The sequence below is a fragment of the Bison bison genome, unplaced genomic scaffold (assembly GCF_000754665.1).
Source record: "Bison bison bison isolate TAMUID 2011002044 unplaced genomic scaffold, Bison_UMD1.0 scf7180017864043, whole genome shotgun sequence".
Lineage (NCBI taxonomy): Eukaryota > Metazoa > Chordata > Mammalia > Artiodactyla > Bovidae > Bison > Bison bison.
In genome coordinates this window covers 7,390,009-7,410,027 of record NW_011494615.1, presented here as the reverse complement: position 1 = coordinate 7,410,027, position 20,019 = coordinate 7,390,009, and the positions used below count along the sequence as shown (strand labels likewise).

Genomic DNA, 20,019 nt, shown 5'->3' with positions numbered 1-20,019 from the left:
TAATCAAAACGAGGTGGTACTGGTACAAAAACAGACATATATATCAATGAAACAGAACAGAGAACCCAGAAATAAATCCATATACTTTCGGTCAATTAATCTTTGACAAAAGAGGCAAGTTATTGGACAAGTTGGACAGCTGCGTGTAAATCAATGAAGTTAGAAAACACCCTCACAACCTGCAGAGAAATAAACTCAAAATGGCTTGAAGACTTAAACATAAGACATGACACCATAAAACTAGAAGAGAACATAGGTAAAACATTCTTTGACATAAATCATACCAATGTTTTCTTAGGTCTCCCAAGGCAGTAAAAATAACAAAAAAACAAATGGGACCTAATCAAACATACAAGTTTTTGCACAGTGATGGAAACTACAAAAAAGAAAAAAAAAAAAAAAAAGACAACCTACAAAATGGGAGAAAATAGCTGCAAATAATGCAACCAACAGGCATCAAATCTCCAAAATATACAAACAGCTCATACAACTCAACAACTAAGACAATCCAATTGAAAAATGGGCAGAAGACCTTAAAAGACATTTCTCCAAAGAAGACATACAGATGGCCAATAGGAATATGAAAAGATGCTCAACACAGCTAGCTAATTATTACAGAAATGCAGCTCAAAACCATGAGGTGCCACTTCAACCAGTCAGCATGGCTTCAAAAAGTCTACAAACAACAAATGCTAGACAGGGTGTGGGGAAAAGGGAGCCCTCCTACGCTGCTGGTGGGAATGCAAACCGGTGCAGCCACTGTGGAAACAACTGAAGGGATTCACACAAAATCTTGGGTTCCGAACTTTTTCAAAATATTACGCTAGGCAATAAATGTTAGAAGACAAATCTGTGAAAGAACTGATATTCATGTAAGTTTAAAGTGTTACAATTTCTTTAAAAAGGTGCATAAAAGTAGAATTTATGATTATTCAAATGCATTTTTAATGCTTATTCAAATGTATCTTTTCAAAAAATGCAGCCTACATGCAATTCATTTTTCCACTTTTTTTCTTAAAATGCTGGGAGAAATTAAGAGGTAAATTACCACAATTCTACAACCAATAACATACTCCTCATTAATACTGCAAGGAGCAGAGTCCAGTCCCAGAAAATCACCTGCACTTCTAATATGGATTATGGTCAACCTCAGGTGTCAGCTGGAAGGAGGATAGAAGGAAGCCTGCTAGGCTAATGGAAATACTGGACAGAGGCGGTATTTCTGAGGGAATAAACGATATACAAATTAACTGACTTGCACATTTAAGACTTGTGGGGAACTCACTCCCTTAGTGGTCCAGTGGTTAGGGGTTTGAGCTTACACTGCAGGAGGCAGAGATTCAATTCCTGGTCAGGGAACTAAGATATTGCATGCCATGCTACAAAGACTTGTGCACACTACTATAGATACTTCAATAATAACAACCATTTAAGTAATAAACTATTTATTTTTTATTAAATATTTAATTATTAACAATTTAAATCTAAGCTTGATCAAACTAACATTGAGCGAGTTTATCAACTGCTCTATGCTTCAGCTTTGAAAATCTGTAATGGATCAATAACACTTCCTGGGTTATTGTGGAAGTGAGACAATGCATATATAGTATTTAGTACACTGCTTCAGTACAGTGAACACTCAGTGAATGCAGGTCTAATACATTATCACTACAGATGGGGGACTGCAACTTTTATCCATGTGAGATGTCTTTATCCAGTTTAATAATAACAGTCGTAAGGTACGGATATTCCGCCAGGCCTAAAGACAGACACATCCAAAGTTCTGAGTTTTCATGGGCTCATTCATCCCATGGTATGCACCTTAACTTATTCAACTTTTCCCTAAGTAAGAGAGATCCCAGTTACTTCCTTTTTTCTCATTAGAAATGAAGTGATAATGAATGCCCTCAATCTCTACATTGTCTCTTCCAATCTTTTTATGTGTAAAATAGATTAGTGCATAAACTATTACGGTTCTTTCAAATATGAAACTTAAGTCTCAAATAATTGAATGCCTACCCATCAAAATCCTAAAATAATATATTAATACCAAAATTAAGAGTATCGCCAGAGGCTACAGATTAGAATTACCTGAAGAAAAACCTCATAAATTCTAAATCTGTATGTCAAATGAAAATTCAGAAGCTTAAAAAAAAGTTTTCTTCCACATCTTACAATAATCACTAACTAAAGTAGTCTAAAATCTATAGCTCTTTCCAAAAGTTTAAGGAAATTAAAGATTTTATTTATTGACAGAAAAGCAATCACAAAATACTCTTAAGTGAAAGTCACTCAGTCGTGTTCGACTCTTTGCAATCCCATGGACTATATAGTCCATAGAATTCTTCAGGCCAGAATAATGGAGTGGGTAGCTGTTCCCTCCTCCAGGGGATCTTCCCAACGGAGGGATCAAATGCAGGTCTCCCGCACTGCAGGCGGACTCTTCACCAGCTGAGCCGCCAGGGAAGCCCAAGAATGCTGGAGTGGGCAGCCTAACCCTTCTCCAGGGCATCTTCCCAACCCAGGAATCGAACCGGTGTCTCCTGCATTGCAGGTGGATTCTTTACCAGCTGAGCTACCAGGGAAGCCCAACTCTTAAGTGAATAGATACTAATTTCCATTTTGCTGAAACAAAACAGATACACACACAAAGAAACACACCTAGGGTACAACTGCTTTTCCTGAGGGGGATGCAACTAAAGTCCAGTTTCAGCTTTATCCCTTGACATATGCAATTTTTCTACAATGAGTATGTACTATTTTTGCAACAACAAAAATGTTCAATTCTGTTTAAAAACAAGAGTCCAGGACTTCCCTGTTGGCTCAGGGCTAAAGAATAAGCCTGCCAATGCAGGAGACACAGGCCTGATCCCTGGTCCAGGAAGATCTCACATGCCACAAGGCAACTCAGCCCGTGCTCCACAACTACTGAGCCTGTGCCTTAGAGCTGAGGAACCACAACTCCTGGAGCCTGAACACTCTACAGCCCACGCTCCCCGACAAGAGAAGCCACTGCAGTGGGAGCCCGCGCCCTGCACTAGGAGTAGCCCCTGCCCGTGGTAACCAGAGAAAAGCCCACGTAGCAACAAAGAACCAGCACAGCCAATTAAATTATTAAAACAAACAAACAAACAAAAATAAGAGTCCCTCAAGCTTTCAGTACCCAACAAATGTAGGTATCCAACAAATGAATTCCTGCATAACCAAGTACTTTTGTTAACACTGGTAAGTCACACTGGCCAGTGCTCCAACTGCTCAGTGCACCTCAAAAAGAAATTCTTTACTCTTTCTAATGGTAAATCACCCCATATCTCTATTTTCTATTCTGCCCACTCTCACTTTCAAATCGGCAAAACACAGCATTCTCATTAAGCGGAAACAAGATCTGACACAGTTTATTTTAGCCACAGACTCCACCTTGGTGCAGTCTATTCTCAGCCCAAATCTGCTTCATGCCAGAGACCAAGTCCCTTGCTAGCTGGACTTCTGGTTCATTCTCAGGTTCCACACTGAAACCATGTTCCTAAAAATAACTGACATCCTTTCCTACCTGCTTCTCCTTCTGATTTTGTCTTGAAAACACCCCCTAACACATCTTGGTCCACGCCGTCTCTATGAAATCACTTTCCACAGATTATTGCTTTGTGGGCTCACAGTAAAACATTCCCCAATTTTTGTTAACTGTAGCTGTCTGAGAGAAGGAACCTAATTTTCAATTATTACCACTAACCCAGGCTGCGATGCCCAAAGGCCATTTTGGACTTCCGCGCACTCTTAGGTCAGAGCACAGCGCAGCCATACCGACCTTGGTTCAGGTAGGTGAGCGTCTCGTCGTGCAGCTTCACGGCGGGCGATGTCGCGGCACACATCACGTACTGGAAGGGTGGGTGTTTGGTCTCGTCATCCAGCGGAAGGCTAGAATCTTCCTGCTTGAAAATGGGCAATGCCAAGACATCGCTGCAAAGAAAAAGCCACACTGACCTTACTCAGGGTCTAAAATACTTAAAAACATATAGAAGCATTTAAAGGTAGTTTCTTTTGAATTTTAAGATCACAGATATTATCAAGAGGGACCTCCCTGTGGTCTAGTGGTGAGGGTTTGGCACTTCCACTGCAGGGGGCATGGGTTCGGATCCCTGGTCAAGGAACTAAATCCCGCATGCCACTCAGTTGCTCCCCATATGTAGAATAAAATAACTATTAATGCTAATCTGGCACCCCCAAAAGATAGCTTCAATAACCCATATATCTAGTGGGAGAAAGAGGAGTGGGTGGCTATAATTAGGCAAAAGTATTAAAATGAGAAATATTTAAAGTAAGCAGTATTTAATAGTTAATAAAGTCCAAACTACTGATAAAGAGATCAGGCTAATAATATATCTAGTACTAAAAAAAAAAAAAAAACTTATGTCAAAAAATTCTTTAAAAACTTAAAACTCATTATTTCTATTAAAAAAGATCAAGAGTACGGAGCCACCTGTTTTGAAAGGTAGGTCACCCTGGCACCATGAAATTACAAAGAAGCATTTGATTAAAATGGTACTTTATAAAAAGTTCCCTGCTAGGCTTAGCCAAGTGCTGAGAGCATAAAGCTTCACACTCAGTCTAAGACAATGGCTTCTTCTGAGAAGCAAACAGTAGCAGTATAAACAGCTGCTATTTTTTTCCCCCCAAGAATAACTTGGGGCATTGATCAGGAGGCGGTGGGGGGATCTTCTGGGGTACTGTCTATATTCTATAACTTGAGTGGTTAAACACACATGGATGTTATCTGGTTTGCCTTAAAAAAAAAAATCAGCTGTCTTTTACATACCACAAAATTCACCCTTATAAAGCGTATGTTTCAGTGGCTTTCAGTATCTTCACAGAGTTGTGCAGTCTTCACCGCTATTAATTCCAAGACATTCTCAGCACCTCAGAAAGAATTCTCACAGCCCTAGCAGCCACTCCCTATACTCGCACCCTACCCACCACCACCCGAGCAACCGCTGAGCTGCTTGTCTCTGTGGACCTGCCCATTCCAGATATACAACGCAAACAGAATCACGTGACCTTTTGTGATTGGTTTCTTTTATTAACACTTAGTGTGATTTCAAGGTTCATTCATGTTGTAGCACGTACAGTACGTCATTCCTTCTTATGGCCGAATGATATTCCATTGTATGAATACACCATATGCTAATTATCCATCATCAGATTATGGACCTTTAACTTGTTTCCATTTTTTGGTTATTACGAATATGCTGCTATGAACACTTGTATATGTTCTGTGTAGACATGTTTAATTCCTTTGGATTTATATCTAGAAGTAGAATTACTGGGTCATATGGTAACTCATATATCTATCTACCTTTTTGAGAAACTGCCAAACTGTTTTTTAAAGTGGCTGCACCATTTTATATTTCCACCATTAACATGTGAAGGGTAGGGTTTTGTTTTGTTTTTTTTTAAGATAATTTGCTGAGCTGTACATTTATATCCTGATGACTTTTCTATGTCCATTTCTCAATAAGAAGTAAAACAGCAAAACATCCAAATGAATAACTACTATAACAAGGACCTCAAAGACTTGTCTCAACTGTTTATCTGTTCTTATGAGCTGTTAACTGACAGATATCTGGCTGGCCCATTTTAATTAAATTCAACTTTTTAAAAAATGTGGGAATAAGTGAAATGAAAGGGAAACCCTGTATTTCCTCTTCCCACATACATTTCTATTAAAGCACCAGACTGATTATTCAGGGACTAAATTACACACTAATTCTCCTTCATTTATACCTAGAAAATGTCAAAACACTTCTAAGTCAAAAGTATAACTGAGGAACGTATAGTTAGCAATGGTCTCCAGCCCTCTTCTAGAACAGAGATATAAAAACTTTACAGGAAACTTAAAAATGGTACTTTAAGACTCAGAGCAGCTCTCTTTATGAAACAACTACAGCAGTCAAAGTAGCTCCACAGCAGATTAAAATAAATACATATTCTGTTTCACATACATGTAATTATTTACAGTTTTCTGGGTGAGAGAATTTCCTGGTGGACCAGTGGTTAGGACTCCATGCTCTCACTGCCGAGGACCAGGGTTCAATCCCTGGTTAGGTAACTAAAACCCCACAAGCCATGCAATGTGGTCAAAACAACAACAACAAAAGTTATCTTGGTGAGAAAGGGAAAAAATGAGATGAGAGCTATAAATCAGATGCTTTAGTTAATCATACTAAAAAGTGACATGGAGAATAATTTTAAGGTCTTAATGCTAACTGCCTTGGTTGATCATTACATACATAAGACATCAGATTGCAGAAGATTGGCTATTTATAAATAAACTGCTACATACAGTAAATAAAATTTTATTTGCTTCAGATCCTAGAAGGCCACCACCATTACATTCCCTTGGTTATGGTAGCTCAGACAGTAAAGTATCTGCCTACAATGCAGGACACCCAGGATCAATCCCTGGGTTGAGAAGAGGCCCTGAAGAAGGGGCTGGCTACCCACTCCAGTGTTCTTGCCTGGAGAATCCCATGGACAAAGGAGCCTGGCGGGCTGCAGTCCGTCGGGTTGAAAAGAGTCGAACACGACTAAGTGACTAATACTTTTATTTCCATAGCCTACTATGCTTTTGGTAGGTGCTAAAAACTCCTGAATAAACATAAACATGTATAGATCATCTACTGATGCAATCCCAATTAACTTTTCACTTTATTAGAAAGACAATGAATTCCAACCAACACAGCAGCCAAAGCGAGCCTCTGCAAATAGAAGTTGGACCATTTCATTCCTTTGCACTCTCTCCATCACCTCACTTTAGAAACCAAGGTCCCTGGAAGGACCTGGTTCAGTCACTGCAGCCTCCTTCCTCAACCCTTCCGGGGCCTTTGCACTGGCCTACTCTGCTGATGTCCTACTGGCTCACTGTATTCAAATGTCACCTTTTCAGTGACAACTGTAATCCTCCATGGTACTCCCAGCTGCTCCTTTCCTGCTCTATTTATCCACAAAGCATTTCACTTTCCAACACTATACCAGACTTACATTTGTATGCCCCATAAGTGTAACTACCCCCCAAACTGGTTTCTCTTCACAGACTCAAACCCAGCGTCTAGCACAAAAGAGCTCAAATATCTGCTGAACTGATGAATGAACTGCAGCACTGATATGCAATCATTACTAAAGTGAAAAGCCAGATCTCCAGACAATTTGAGATCATAATTTCTACCAGGATGAGCCATAAGAAAAGTTCTGGTATTCAGTTGATTTTGTAACCTCATATTCCAGACAGGTAGGTCTCCCAGGGATCTGACAAGCAAATGAAAAGACACAAGGATTTGAATTATTCCAAGTAATCCTGATGCCAGTATCCAAAAATATCCAGGCACACAAAGACAAACACGACTTTAGGCGCAAGAACCAACAGCAAAAACAACAGATGGCATATACCCAGTTCCAGATCCTGTCTGTTGGCATTCAGTGCTTTCCTGATTCTGCTGCAGAGGGTTAGAGGTCTGAAGACTACATATATAAGACATCTTGCCAGCTGGAATCTTGGTAGGTTGCTCTGAAGGGAAATGAAGAGGGAGTGGGAAAGAGCAGAAGCAGGCACCCACAGCTGCAGGGAAGTTCAAGGCAGCAGCAGCCATGCCTCCAACAGCCAGCCCTTCTCCCTGAACCCTTCTAGCACTTTCACAGTCAATACTTCACCAAACCCTTCTCTGCCTGAGACAGCTCAGTGCATCCTATTTTCCTGACTGGACACAGACCAATACCCACCAAAGACTTCAAGATGCCAGAAGTACTGAACCTATATGATAAAATTAAGCTTACTTTGTTTAAAGAAATAAAGAATGAATATTTAACAGTAAGATTACACAGAAATGAAGAGTATATAAGGAAAATGGAACATAAACAAAAAGTTATCCAGAAGGCAGCACAGAAAATGCCGAAGAGGTGTTAAGAGAGAAAGGGAGAAGATTCTACACTGAAGTCTCAGAAGCGGAAAGAACAGGCAGAGGCAGCATTTGATATAAAGGCCCAGTAAAGTCCGGACCAATGAAGTAACACTAAATCGCTGATTTAAGAACCCAAAATAACCAAAGTAGGATAAGCAATTTTCGAACCCACGCCCAAAAGCACATCAAGAAAAACTTGTAAGCCAGTATGTGTGTTCATATTTCAAAAGTCCAATTTTTTCAGTAAAGTACCAAGTATGGAAATTCTACTGAAAGTAGGCCCTGGCAGGAAGAGTTGTGGGTCTGAGATGGGGCCACCCCATCCTTAAGCAGAGCTGGAGAGGGACTGGGCGAGGGCGCAGAGGTGAGACCACCAACCAGCAAAGGGATGCGCTTGAGAGTGGAGGTGGTGCGCTTCCCGTGAGGCCTGATCAGCGCTTCCTTAGAGCCACCCTGTTACCTAAGTAATGGAAAGGAAGCATCGGATTTAAGCAGGGTTACGGTTGTGTTAAAAAAGAGGACCGGGGAATAAAGCAAAAGGGGGCAAGAGAACAAGGGTATATGTGGGCAAGTAACTACAATGATTGACCAGGAAAATTTAAACTGGTTGGGGAAGAAAACAGGAGCTCAAGAGAGTACATGTGTGCGTGCTCAGTCGCTCAGTCATGTCCGACTCCTTGCGACCCTATGGACTGTAGCCCTCCAGGCTTCTCTGTCCATGGGATTTCCCAGGCAAGAATACTGGAGTGGGTTGCCATTTCCTACTCCAGGGGATCTTCCTGACCCAGGGATCAAACCCAAGTTTCCTGCATTGGCAGGCGGATTCTTTACCACTGAGCCACTGGGGAAGCCTCTTCAAGAGGGTGAGAAATTGTGATGAGAGCAATATCAGTGGTTGTATTAATAAATTTTAATGGGTGCAATGATGGCAGAAGGAGAGTAATAAGGGAGAGAGTGAAGGACAGGGGGCAGCAGGTGAACTCTCAATCTGAGATTGCAGTGGGTCGCATGATGGGTAAATCCAGGTCTAATGTATGACCATAGGATTGAGTAGTTGAGATAATGTCGCTGTAAGAAAGATACTCAAGGAACGGAAGTGTCAGGCTGCTGGAAGGCCCATTTAAATATCTTCTGAAGTCACCACGAGTGAACAGACTAGTCGTGTTCACTGTGACAGTGAGCCAGGATCTTGAGTTTTTAAAATAAGAAATGACCCCCACACCAGATGACTGCAATCACTGAGGGCCTGGTGACAATCAGTGGCGTGAAATTCAAAGCTGGGGGTCTTGCAGAAAAGGAGGGAGACAGAACAGTCCGGAGGCGGCTGTGAGAAGCCGAAAGGATCCCTCCCCAGGCTCCTGGTGCAAGAGCAGGGATGTGAATGTAAGCCCCCAGCAGTTGAGAGGGTCTCAGGGGAGAAGGGTCCTCAGATAGCAGGTTTCCACAAGAGCAGGGTAGGGGAAGACAGCATTACTATACTATACTAGTTTCCTAGGGTTGTCATCACAAAGAACCAGAAACTAGAGGCTTAAAACGGCAGCAGCTTCCGGTCTCACTGTTCAAGGGCCGGAAGTCGAATCCAGGGGTTGGCTGAGCACTGGGAGGGAAGGCCTCTCGCAGCTTCTGGGGTCTGGCGGCGGGGGCTGGGTGCCCTCACTTGTAGGCGCAGCACTCCAGGCCCTTGGCCAGCTTCTTCCCGTGTGTCTTCTGTGTCCCCTCTGTGTGTGTGTGTCTGTGTGCGTCCAGATTTCCCCTTTCTATAAGGACACCAGTTCTCTTCAACCAGTGCCCACCCTGATGACCTCATTTTAACTGGATTACCTTTGTGAAGTCCTTATTTCCAAATAAGGCCACATTCTGAGGCATTGTGGGGGGGTGCCTGGGACTTCAACATATCTTTTTGGGGGACACACAATTCAATCCGTAACACTGACTGCTTGGGAGACTTTTCTGATAGACTGAGAATTCCAGAGAGTAAAGTGGGAGAATTTTAGGAACCAGTCAGAACGGGGAGCTGGCTACAGAAATGCGCAAGTGCAGAGCACCGTGCTGAACACAGGACAAGGAGTGTCCTGGAAGTCTGGAACTTCCCCTAGTCTCGACAAACAGGAACCAAGTGCAGTGGGCTTCCCTGGCTCAGTGGAAAGGCACCCATCTGCCAGCGCAGAAAAGGCAGGTCCTGGTTCCTGGTCCGGAAAGATCCACATACTGGGGAGCAACTAAGCCGTGCACGGCAACTACTGAGCAGAAATGCCGAAACTTCTGAAGCCCGCGTGCCCTAGAGTCCATGCTTCGCAAAAGAAGCCGCCATGAGGAGCCTGCACCGCTGCAACTGGAGAGCAGCCCCTGCTCGCCACAACCTGAGAAAGGCCCTCACAGCAACAAAGACACAGCACTGCCAAAATTAAAAAATCAGAGTCAAGTGCACAAAAGGACTGGTCCAGTGTCCCCTAGAAAATGAGACACACGTCTAGGAGAGACTGATCAAAAAGAGACGGCACTAATAAAGATGAGGAAAAAAGATGTAACTAATGATATAAAAACTAGTAAGATGAGAATATCACTAACAACTATAGCAACGTATCTGAACATATGGATAAGATGAACAATTTTCTAGAAAAATTAACATCAAAACTTTAAGACATAAAAAACTACAAGACTTCCACAGTGGCACTGTGGATAAGAATCTGTCAATGCAAGGGACACGGGTTCCATCTCTGGTCTAGAAGAGCCCACAAGCTGCAGAACAACTGAGTCCCTGTGCCACAACTACTAAGCCCACAGTGCTCAGAGCCTGTGCTCCTCAACAGGAGACGCCACCGCAGTTAGAAGCCCGGGCGCCACGAGGAAGGGCGGCCCTACTGGCCACAGCCAGAGAAAGACCACGCAGAGCCAGTGACAGCCAGCACAGTCTAAGCAAATCCAGTCATAAAGACATAAAAGGCTTAAAAAGAAAAGTAATGCTACAGAGACCGATACTGTGGTTAAAAATTTTCCCCCAGAGAAAACTTTCACAGAGGAGTTCTATGGGACTTTCAGGGGCAGCTCCTATACAAACTATTCGACAGGACAAAAACCGAGGAATTAACTTTATTCCTTATGAAGACTTATGCAATTGTGACATCAAAACTAGGTACAAACAAAACTAGAAAAGAAAGTGAAAAGCTCAAGTCAGCCATAAATATAGATGCAAAAAGCCTAAACTGAGTATTAACAAATCAAATTCAAGAGTGTAATGACAAACCATCATCTAGCTGGGTATTTCTCAAGAACACAAGGACAGAATCCAGAATCTGCAAACAGGACGACAGATTGAGATCACTGATGGGCACTGGATTTATAACAGAATGGCAGTATAGAGAGGTGAGAAATTGTGTTCATTTGGGCAGCACATATACTAAAATTGGAATACAGAGATTAGCATGGCCCCTGTGCAAGGATGACATGCAAATTCGGGAAGCATTCCATATTTTTTATACAGAGTCAAGTAAGTCAGAAAGAAAAACACCAATACAGTATGCTAATGCTAATGCTAAGTCACTTCAGTCGTGTCCGACTCTGTGTGACCCCACAGACGGCAGCCCACCAGGCTCCCCCGTCCCTGGGATTCTCCAGGCAAGAACACTGGAGTGGGTTGCCATTTCCTTCTCCAATGCATGAAAGAGAAAAGTGAAAGTGAAGTCACTCAGTCGTGTCCGACTCTTAGCGACCCCATGGACTGCAGCCTACCAGGCTCCTCTGTCCATGGATTTTCCAGGCAAGAGTACTGGAGTGGGGTGCCATGTATACTAACGCATATATATGGAATTTATAAAGATGGTAACGATGATCCTATATGCAAGACAGCAAGAGACACAGATTTAAAGAAGAGTCTTTTGGACTCTGTGAGAAAAGGTTGAGAAGGGGATGATTTGAGAAGGTAGCGTTGAAACATGTATATTATCATATGTGAAGCAGATCGCAGGTCCAGGTTTGATGCATGAGATGGGGCACTCAGGGCTGGTGCACTGGGATGACCCTGAGGGATGGGATGGGGAGGGAGGTGGGAGGGGGCTTCAGGATGGGAAACACATGTACACCCATGGCGGATTCATGTCAATGTATGGCAAAAACCAATACAATATTGTAAAGTAATTAGCCTCCAATTAAAATAAATAAATTTTTTAAAAATAAAAATGCTCAAATGGAAAAAAAGGTGAGAAATAAACAGTCTTTTCAAAGATATTAGGTAAACTACAGGCTCATACAACTGCAACTGCAACTAACTGGCCTCCTCTCATACAATACCAAAAACAGAAGGAAAAAAACACAACTCTAGAGAGATTGTAAACTTAGATGTGATATGTAAAGTAATAAACCTTCAGAAAAGACTATAAGAGTATTGTTATGACCTCAGAGTAGGGAAAGGCTGCTCAATCTGACCATATCCCGATCAAGACCTTCTGTTTAAAAGGCACCATAAAGAGAATGGGAAGGTGTCACGGAGTAGAAGAGAGTTGTCTGTGACATATATGTGTAATCAAGGCTAGTATCCAGAATATACAGAAGACTACAACAAGAAAATAAACACAGGCTTCCCTGGTGATGCAGCGGTTAAGAATCCTGCCTGCCAAAGCAGGGGACACAGGTTCAGTCCCTGGTCTGGGAAGATCCTGCATGCCGTGGGGCAACTGAACCCCACGTGCCACAGCTACTGAGGCCCGAGCACCCTAGAGGCCCTGCTCCACGACAAGAGAAGCCTGCACACGGCATCTGGAGGGTAGGCCCCACTTGCTGCAGCCAGAGAAAACCCCACACACAGCAATGAAGACACAGCAAGTCAAAAATAAAAATAACAAGAAAAATTTAAAATTAACTGTTCCAAAGGGGGGAGGGGGGGGGCAGGGGAACTGAATGGAAACAAAGGTGCTGCCTTCAAAACCCGGGACAGAAACTTAACAGAGAAATATATAGCTACGAACAGATTAGAAGCAGACCAAAAACAAAGGAGAAGGCGCCTAACTAAAGACAGCAAGTCATCAGAGTCATCAAAACAACAGGAAAGAACCACAAAGATGAAACAGAAAACACAGTCAAGAAAAACAAAACCAAAATCTGATTTCTTACAAAATACGAGATATAGACAAACTTCGGAAAGAGGTCATGGAAGAAGGAAAACACACAAGAAACGCAGGGAGTGAAAGAAATGGTGTAATCACAAATACTGGAGAGATCAGTTAAAAAAAAACTCTGGAAAAAAATTCCCACAACTAAGATAAACTGTGAATTTCCTATGTCCATGAAGCAAATTTAAACAGGCAAACACCTGTGTAGGCAAAAATAAAATAAAATCATCTAATCCAGATTGTCTTTATAAAAAGCTTTATAAAACCTTGAAGAAAAAATTAAGTCCCATGCTCAGATGGTAAAGAATCCGCCTGCAATGCAGGAGATCTGGGTTCGATCCCTGGGTCAGGAAGATCCCCTGGAGGACAGGGCAACCCACACCAGTAATCTTGCCTGGAGAATCCCATGGACCCAGGAGCCTGGCGGGCCCCAGTCCATGGGGTCACAAAGAGCCAGACACGACTGAGTAAGCACAGCACAGCACACAAAAATATTTAGCCCATAAAAAGAAAGTTACCCAGCTCACAGAAGCTGATACAGGCTTAATGTTTTTTAAAAGGACAGGCGAACAACAAAAAAAAAGAAAGAAAATCGAGGCTCAATCTCAGCTAGGAACAGAGACAACCTATTTATGAAACTTTGGAAGCATTTTCTCTAATCAGTAAGTAGACTAAAGACTCAAGTTCTTGGTATTTCTAAACAACACTGCAGTGAATGCTAAGGCTTACCCCACACTAAGGCAAGAAAATTAAATGTAAAGATTACACAGGAAGAAACAAACCCATCACTATTTAAAGATATCAACTAGGATAACTGAGCCCCTAAAATTATTAGAACTAATAAGTTCGGCAAGGTCCTGCAGAAGAGAGAGAGAGAGAGAAAAAAAGAAAGATAAAATAAGAGAGAAAAAAAAAGAAAGATAAAATAAGAAAGAAAAAAAAATACAGCATTCCCATGTGATTTTCCTTCTATCCAGAAAGATCATCTTCCACCTCGAGAAAGCTTCTTAGTTATTCGCTGGTGAGCAGCCAACAGGTGCAGTGGAAAGAAGTGGAGGTCAGACCCCCAACTTCAAATCCTATTTCTTCCCTTTGCTGGGCTCTCTGAACTCTTAAGAGTGGGTTTGTTTTTAATTTAGTAGAAAATACTTTAAATACCCACACTCTAGGCACATGTTAGATGAGAGGTTCTCAAAGTATGGTTGTGGAATCCTGGAGAACCTGAGATTTTCAGGGGTTCAGGAGGTCACACCTATGCTCAGAATAATACTAAACCATTATTTGCCTTTTTCACTCTTGACATTTGTACAAAACCAATGGTGGTTAAAACTGCAGGTGCCTTGGCATGAATCAACGCGGCAGCACCAAGCTACACAAGCAGTCATTGTACAAAAACGTTAACTTTATTAAATACTGGTCCTTGGGTAGGTATAATGTATTTCTGTTGCACACCTAAGTGCACTGGTTTTCTAAAGAAAAGGTTTTTATGAAACTGATCTGTGACTGGATTAAGCAGCTTCTCTTACAGAATATCATTTTTACTTAAACATTGACAAACTGTGATTATTCATTTCTGAGTATTTGACAGAAATTTCCTCAAAAGTGAGCCCTTTATTTCAAGGAAAACAACTATGACAGCATTTGTGACCAATGACAAAATCTGCACCTTCCTTCCACCACGTGCTTTCTCTGATGAGACGGTGGTGATACTAAGGAATGTGATTTTTTGGTATGCATAGTGAAAAATGAACATTGAGAAGATCTGCAAAACTCAAGAGATCATTATTTTCCAAATGAGCAATACTTAAACATTTAAAAGTACACAGGTTCAGAGACCCAGTCAAAGTTCAAAACAGACCAACTGATTCTAATGTAACAATATAAAAAGTACATTGACACAGTTTCAGATTGCACATTGCAACTTTAAGAAACTGCCTCTTGTCAAGTGCTGGTATGCTGGTATACTATCAAAGAAGAATATCCAGCATGATCTGAAACGGCTATTAAAATAATCTCTCCTTTTCCAACCATATATCTATGGGAGGCTGAACTTTCTTCACTTATGTCAACCAAAATAGTATACTCTAATAGCAGGTAAGAGAATCCATCTGCTTTACTGTGCCAGACATTAAATAAATTTGCAAGTATAAGAGAATGCCATTCTTCACGTTTGATTTTGAAAAAGTTTTCAAATAAAATATATTTGTGATAATGTATAATGGTTTGTAATTGTTTTCTCAAATAAATTAGTAAAATGTAAAAGTTTCTGATTATGAATGGACTACAAAATATACAGTATGCTATTCTACTCAGACAGACTGAAACAAAGTAATCCATAAGAAAATGACACCAACAGGGTTCTACTCTCCTCAAAATCATTCCGCTGAAATCCTTGGAAAGCCGAATAGTATTCATAGGTATAGTCTATGTTTGCCTTCAAAAAACTGTCACATGTTTAAAAACGTAACATTTCTAGTTACTACGTATCATAAGTATCAGAATCATAAAAGAGAAGGAAAGACTAAGGGATTGTCATTGAAGGAGATAAAAAATAAATGCAATATGGGATCCTAGACAGAACATGGATTAGAAAAAAGGCAATACAGAAAAAAAAACACTGTGAAATCCCAATAAATTTTGTTCTTCAGGTAACAGTTCTGTACCAAGGCAGTTTTGAAAACTGTACTCTGATTATGGAAGTAGGAGATGCTGGGTAAAGGGTAGATGTCAGCTTTCTACACGATCTTTTTAACTTGTAAATCTTAACTCATAAACTCACAAAGTTTAAGAGAGACTCTACTACCAAGATGCAGCACAGAACCGTTTCCAAAGCAAGCAAAACAAAAATGACAGAACTCGTAAATTCAGTGACAGAACCTACAGCAAAAAAAAAGGGTCCAGCATCTTTTTCTTCCTTTCCGCCAAAAGCAAACATTTAAGTTGTCCTGGCAAACTGGCAAGTGTTACTGTGATGAAACACATCAAATTATGAGACCATATCAATAAAATACCAAGTTTCAAACAACACCGAACGAAGGACACAAACTGCACTGAACTTACTCTTAGGGGAGTGCGGGGACCACCCCGATTTTAAAAATGGAACACAATGAAATCTATGGACAAACAATAGGATATGTATAAATTAGCTGAGTGAATGGTTTAGTCTACATAAATATTACTTTTTGAATATAAGGTTTCAATACTCAGCAAATGTTTCTCCAAGGCAATCAAAGTATATTATTAGAATCTATCCTTTAGAGCAGGGGTCAACTAGCTACAGCCCAAAGGCCAAACCCAGCTGGCCTGTTTTTGTACAACCATGACCTAAGAATGGCTTTTATATTTTTTAAAAGGTTGTAAACAAACAAAACAGAGTGACAGAGATTCTCTGGCCTACAAAGCCTTGAATATTTGCTCTCTGGCCTTTTATAGAAAAGCTTTGCCAAGCCCTGCTTTAAAGTAATAGATTTTATGTGATTAAGTGAATTTGATTATAATTTAGTTATTAATTATAAAGCCCAGTGTGGACACTATGAAGTATCTTTTTTTTTTAACCAACAATTTACTGAATTCTTTTAATATTAAACCCAGAAAGTTTTTGAAATGTGAAATGAAGAATTTTATAGAAATTATTCCCAATTCTGGAAGTAGTCTCAGGTACCACCATAATAAAATTTTCAAATTTCACGGATTCTGAAAATTTCCTATACTTCCAAGAAATGTCACCCACTCCAGAACATTCTGCTTTAGCATGAGACCCACAGAAAACCATCAGCTATTAACAGTTACATAATAAAATATATCCTCAGTAGTCTTTTATTAACTTAACACTGATCACAAAGTTGAAGTTTTCCCATTTCCTCCAAGGGACTATAAACTGACCTTTTAACATTTTAATCAGTATAGAAAATCTGTCTTCATCTCAAACCAGTTTTGATTTAGCAAATTATTTATAAACTACAAATGTACCTCCCAATTGAGACTATATGTAAAATACACCTTTTGTTTCAAAACAGATTTAAACCATAGTGAAGTTTTACAGAGCTCAGGCCAATGCCCTTTGCGAAGGGAATTATTTAGTATAAAAAATATTTTTATGCATAAAGAAGTCACATTAAAAAAAATTTTTCAGATTATTCCTTAAATCTTGAAACCTAACTTACTATAAATTATATATTTTTTGTGAACCCTTAAGATGGAATGAAAATTACCAGGTGGCCCAAAAGACCTTCCTAAAGGAGTTTTATTGAGTTATACTTTTTTGAGTCCTTTGGTTATCTGCTCCTTACTTCACAGAACATGTATGACTCAGATTTCAAGTTACAATGGGTTTCAAGCCTTCATTCAGTGAAGGGAAACTCAGTCCTCTCTTGAAATGGTAGTGCCACTGACAATCACTTTACTAACAATCACTTTAACATCTACCAGCTTAGGTTTACTCACTTGGAAGAACAGGACTGGCCTATTCGCCTTCCAAGGTCTCTAACCATCTCTAGACTTCTGACACTGTAACTTAGATTTTAAAAAATGTTTGACCTGCCTCATTTCAAACAGAATCTGCAGCAGCCAGAAAAACACACAGTGAAGACTGGAGTGTAGAAAACAAAAGGGAAGAAGCAAAGATTTCACCAGAAATTAGCCTCATCATAATCCAATACTATCAGCCTACATTGTTTAATGCAAACACACATTTCAAAACTGTCAGACTATTGAGAGAAACCATAGGTTTCTTTCATGCTATCTTCCCCCAAAGCTGAAGCAATCATTTCCTAAAAGAACTATTTAGAAATACCTCTTGATTTAAGCATTCAAAAAGTACATGCAATAAGCAGACTTCACTCTGAAAGAAAAATGGACAAAGCTGCCTCCAGAGCAAATCTGTATCAAGAAGTCACTTTTCCAGTAATTTCAAGTTGAGCACCTCAAGTTTACTTCTTGAACTTGAGAAGAAATGAAATAGACAAAAATCACAAGCCTTACTTCCCTGGAACTCGGGCATGTGCCGCTTCCCGGATGCCTAAGGAGGCCACTGCCCTGCAGAGCAGAGAGGCTTGGGCACTCCCAGCTCCAGGGCCGGGCATCGGAAGCACAAGGGCCATCAAAGGAGGTCTGCACAGCCCCAAGTTTTCTTCAGACCTTCTCTAGATCACAGCAATCTTGGAATCTGCCAAAGTTTGCATTTCAAATGAAGGGCCTTGAATTTGCAAGAGGCAAGTAGTCTCCTGGCTCTTCTCAGATTTTGAGAACCCAATTAAATCCAAAAAAATAAACAGGCTCCTTAATAGTGGTATTTGCCTTCAAAGATACTTGAAAATTCAGAGTAAAAGACATACACCATGGAACCACTAACTGAAGACAATCACTGGAAAAAAGTTTCCCCATGGAAAGTGTTGTTTCAGACACAGAATTACAAAGATGACAGACATTAAGAACAAGGTAGTAAAAAGGTTTAATATAAAAATTTTCTTTCTAGGCCACAAACAAAATGTTCATTAGTTGGCTGAAACAAACAGCCAACTAATGAACTTAGTTCTGAAACAAACAGAACTCTAGAAATCTAAAGAAGTCTCTCAATAACAGCTCACAATAGCCCCCAATAAGCAAAGCCCTCAGCAGCAGACCTTCGCTCACCGTAATTGAGAATAAACACTGAACTTGCCTCACCTGCTCTCTTCTGCCTTGACGGCAAGTCCAGATCTCCAGGAGCAGCCTGGCTCGCGTTCCCACTAGGGAATCAGTGCCTCTAACACTGCCTACAGGAGTGACCCTAGGACTTTCAGCAGCTCAATTTCCTCAACAACTAAGACAGTTGTTCTAGAAAATAAGCCACCTCATCCAGAGCCCTCAGGCTTCAAAGCTGCAGAGAGAGGAAGTGCCAAGTTCAGGAAGTGCACAGATCAGGTCAGGGTCACTGACTGGTGACCTAAGGCTTTCCTCCAGGCGCTTCCACACCATACAAACCATCTCCACCTTTCAGCTCAGAGTTTCCCTTGAAGATTGAAAAGCCGAATTATTTTGAGTAGTCCCTACCATGTAAGGCCTGCTCTGACCCAGAAGTCTTCTTGACTTTTCATTCTCCTTGTCCTTCCCCTAGAGCTGCATGGAGAAACTGGACAGCACTTTCAAGACACCTGGCGTTAAAGACCATCTATGGAAAATCTCACATAATTCGCACTAAGGAAAAGCTGCCTAACCACTGCAGTTCACACTTCAATCGGATGAACGTATAATATGCAAACAGTTTTTCCATAAAAAGTACTACAAAATAAAAATACAGAGCTGCCAAACTGGTAGGAAAAAACAAATAAGCGAATTTTCTTCAGGATCAAGGCAAGAGACTAAGTTCAGATGTGTTTCAACCTCTCAAAATTAAACAAAATGAATGGCGTCTTGTACAGAGAGGAGAGACTAAACAAACTCTTGTTTTTGTGGTGCAATCAGTGCATCCTAAAGCCTTGTTCAAAAGGAAACAGCCTCGGAGGGTATTACCTACCCCCCAATGGAAAAAACCTCACGTTGAGACAATAAAAAAAAAAACACCTAAGTTAATGTACCATGCGGATACTTCCAATTATGATATACTTACTATTGGAACAACAAGAGATTAAAATTTGTAACCAGGAAAGACTACAATGTAGAACAGAGTAGGAACTGATACCAAAACCTTGGAGAGTGTTTCCCAACACAAGCCCTACCATTTCGCACACCTTATTCCAGCTCTAAGTGCCTTGTAAATTATTTGCAAGGCGAGGTAGCCCCTTCCCCCAACTCGAGTCATCCTAACAGCGGGGCGTATTTTACGGCAAAACTGTAGCCCTCAGGAGCAGCCCGCGGGGCCGAAGACTGCGGGGCCGCCCTCCGTTGCCGCCACCGCGGTGGGCAGAGGCCCGCGGGGCTCCATGGCGCGGGCAGAGGCCCAGGGTCGTGCAGGCCTTTCCCAAGGAGACGGAGGCTTCCGCCCGCCC

The 20,019-nt window shown here is 41.1% G+C and overlaps 1 protein-coding gene across 1 annotated transcript in view; it reads right to left on the bottom strand.

The window, feature by feature from the left end:
• UBP1 (upstream binding protein 1 (LBP-1a)) overlaps nucleotides 1–18,135 on the bottom strand; it is a 60,435-nt gene extending 42,300 nt beyond the window's left edge. The window contains exons 1-3 of the mRNA XM_010835580.1: nucleotides 18,035–18,135; nucleotides 5,997–6,062; nucleotides 3,806–3,957 (exon numbers count right to left, since the gene is read on the bottom strand). Of these exons, the coding sequence (XP_010833882.1) occupies nucleotides 3,806–3,957; nucleotides 5,997–6,062; nucleotides 18,035–18,135 (319 nt within the window). The remainder of the gene's footprint in view (nucleotides 1–3,805; nucleotides 3,958–5,996; nucleotides 6,063–18,034) is intronic.
• Nucleotides 18,136–20,019: the final 1,884 nt, after the last annotated feature.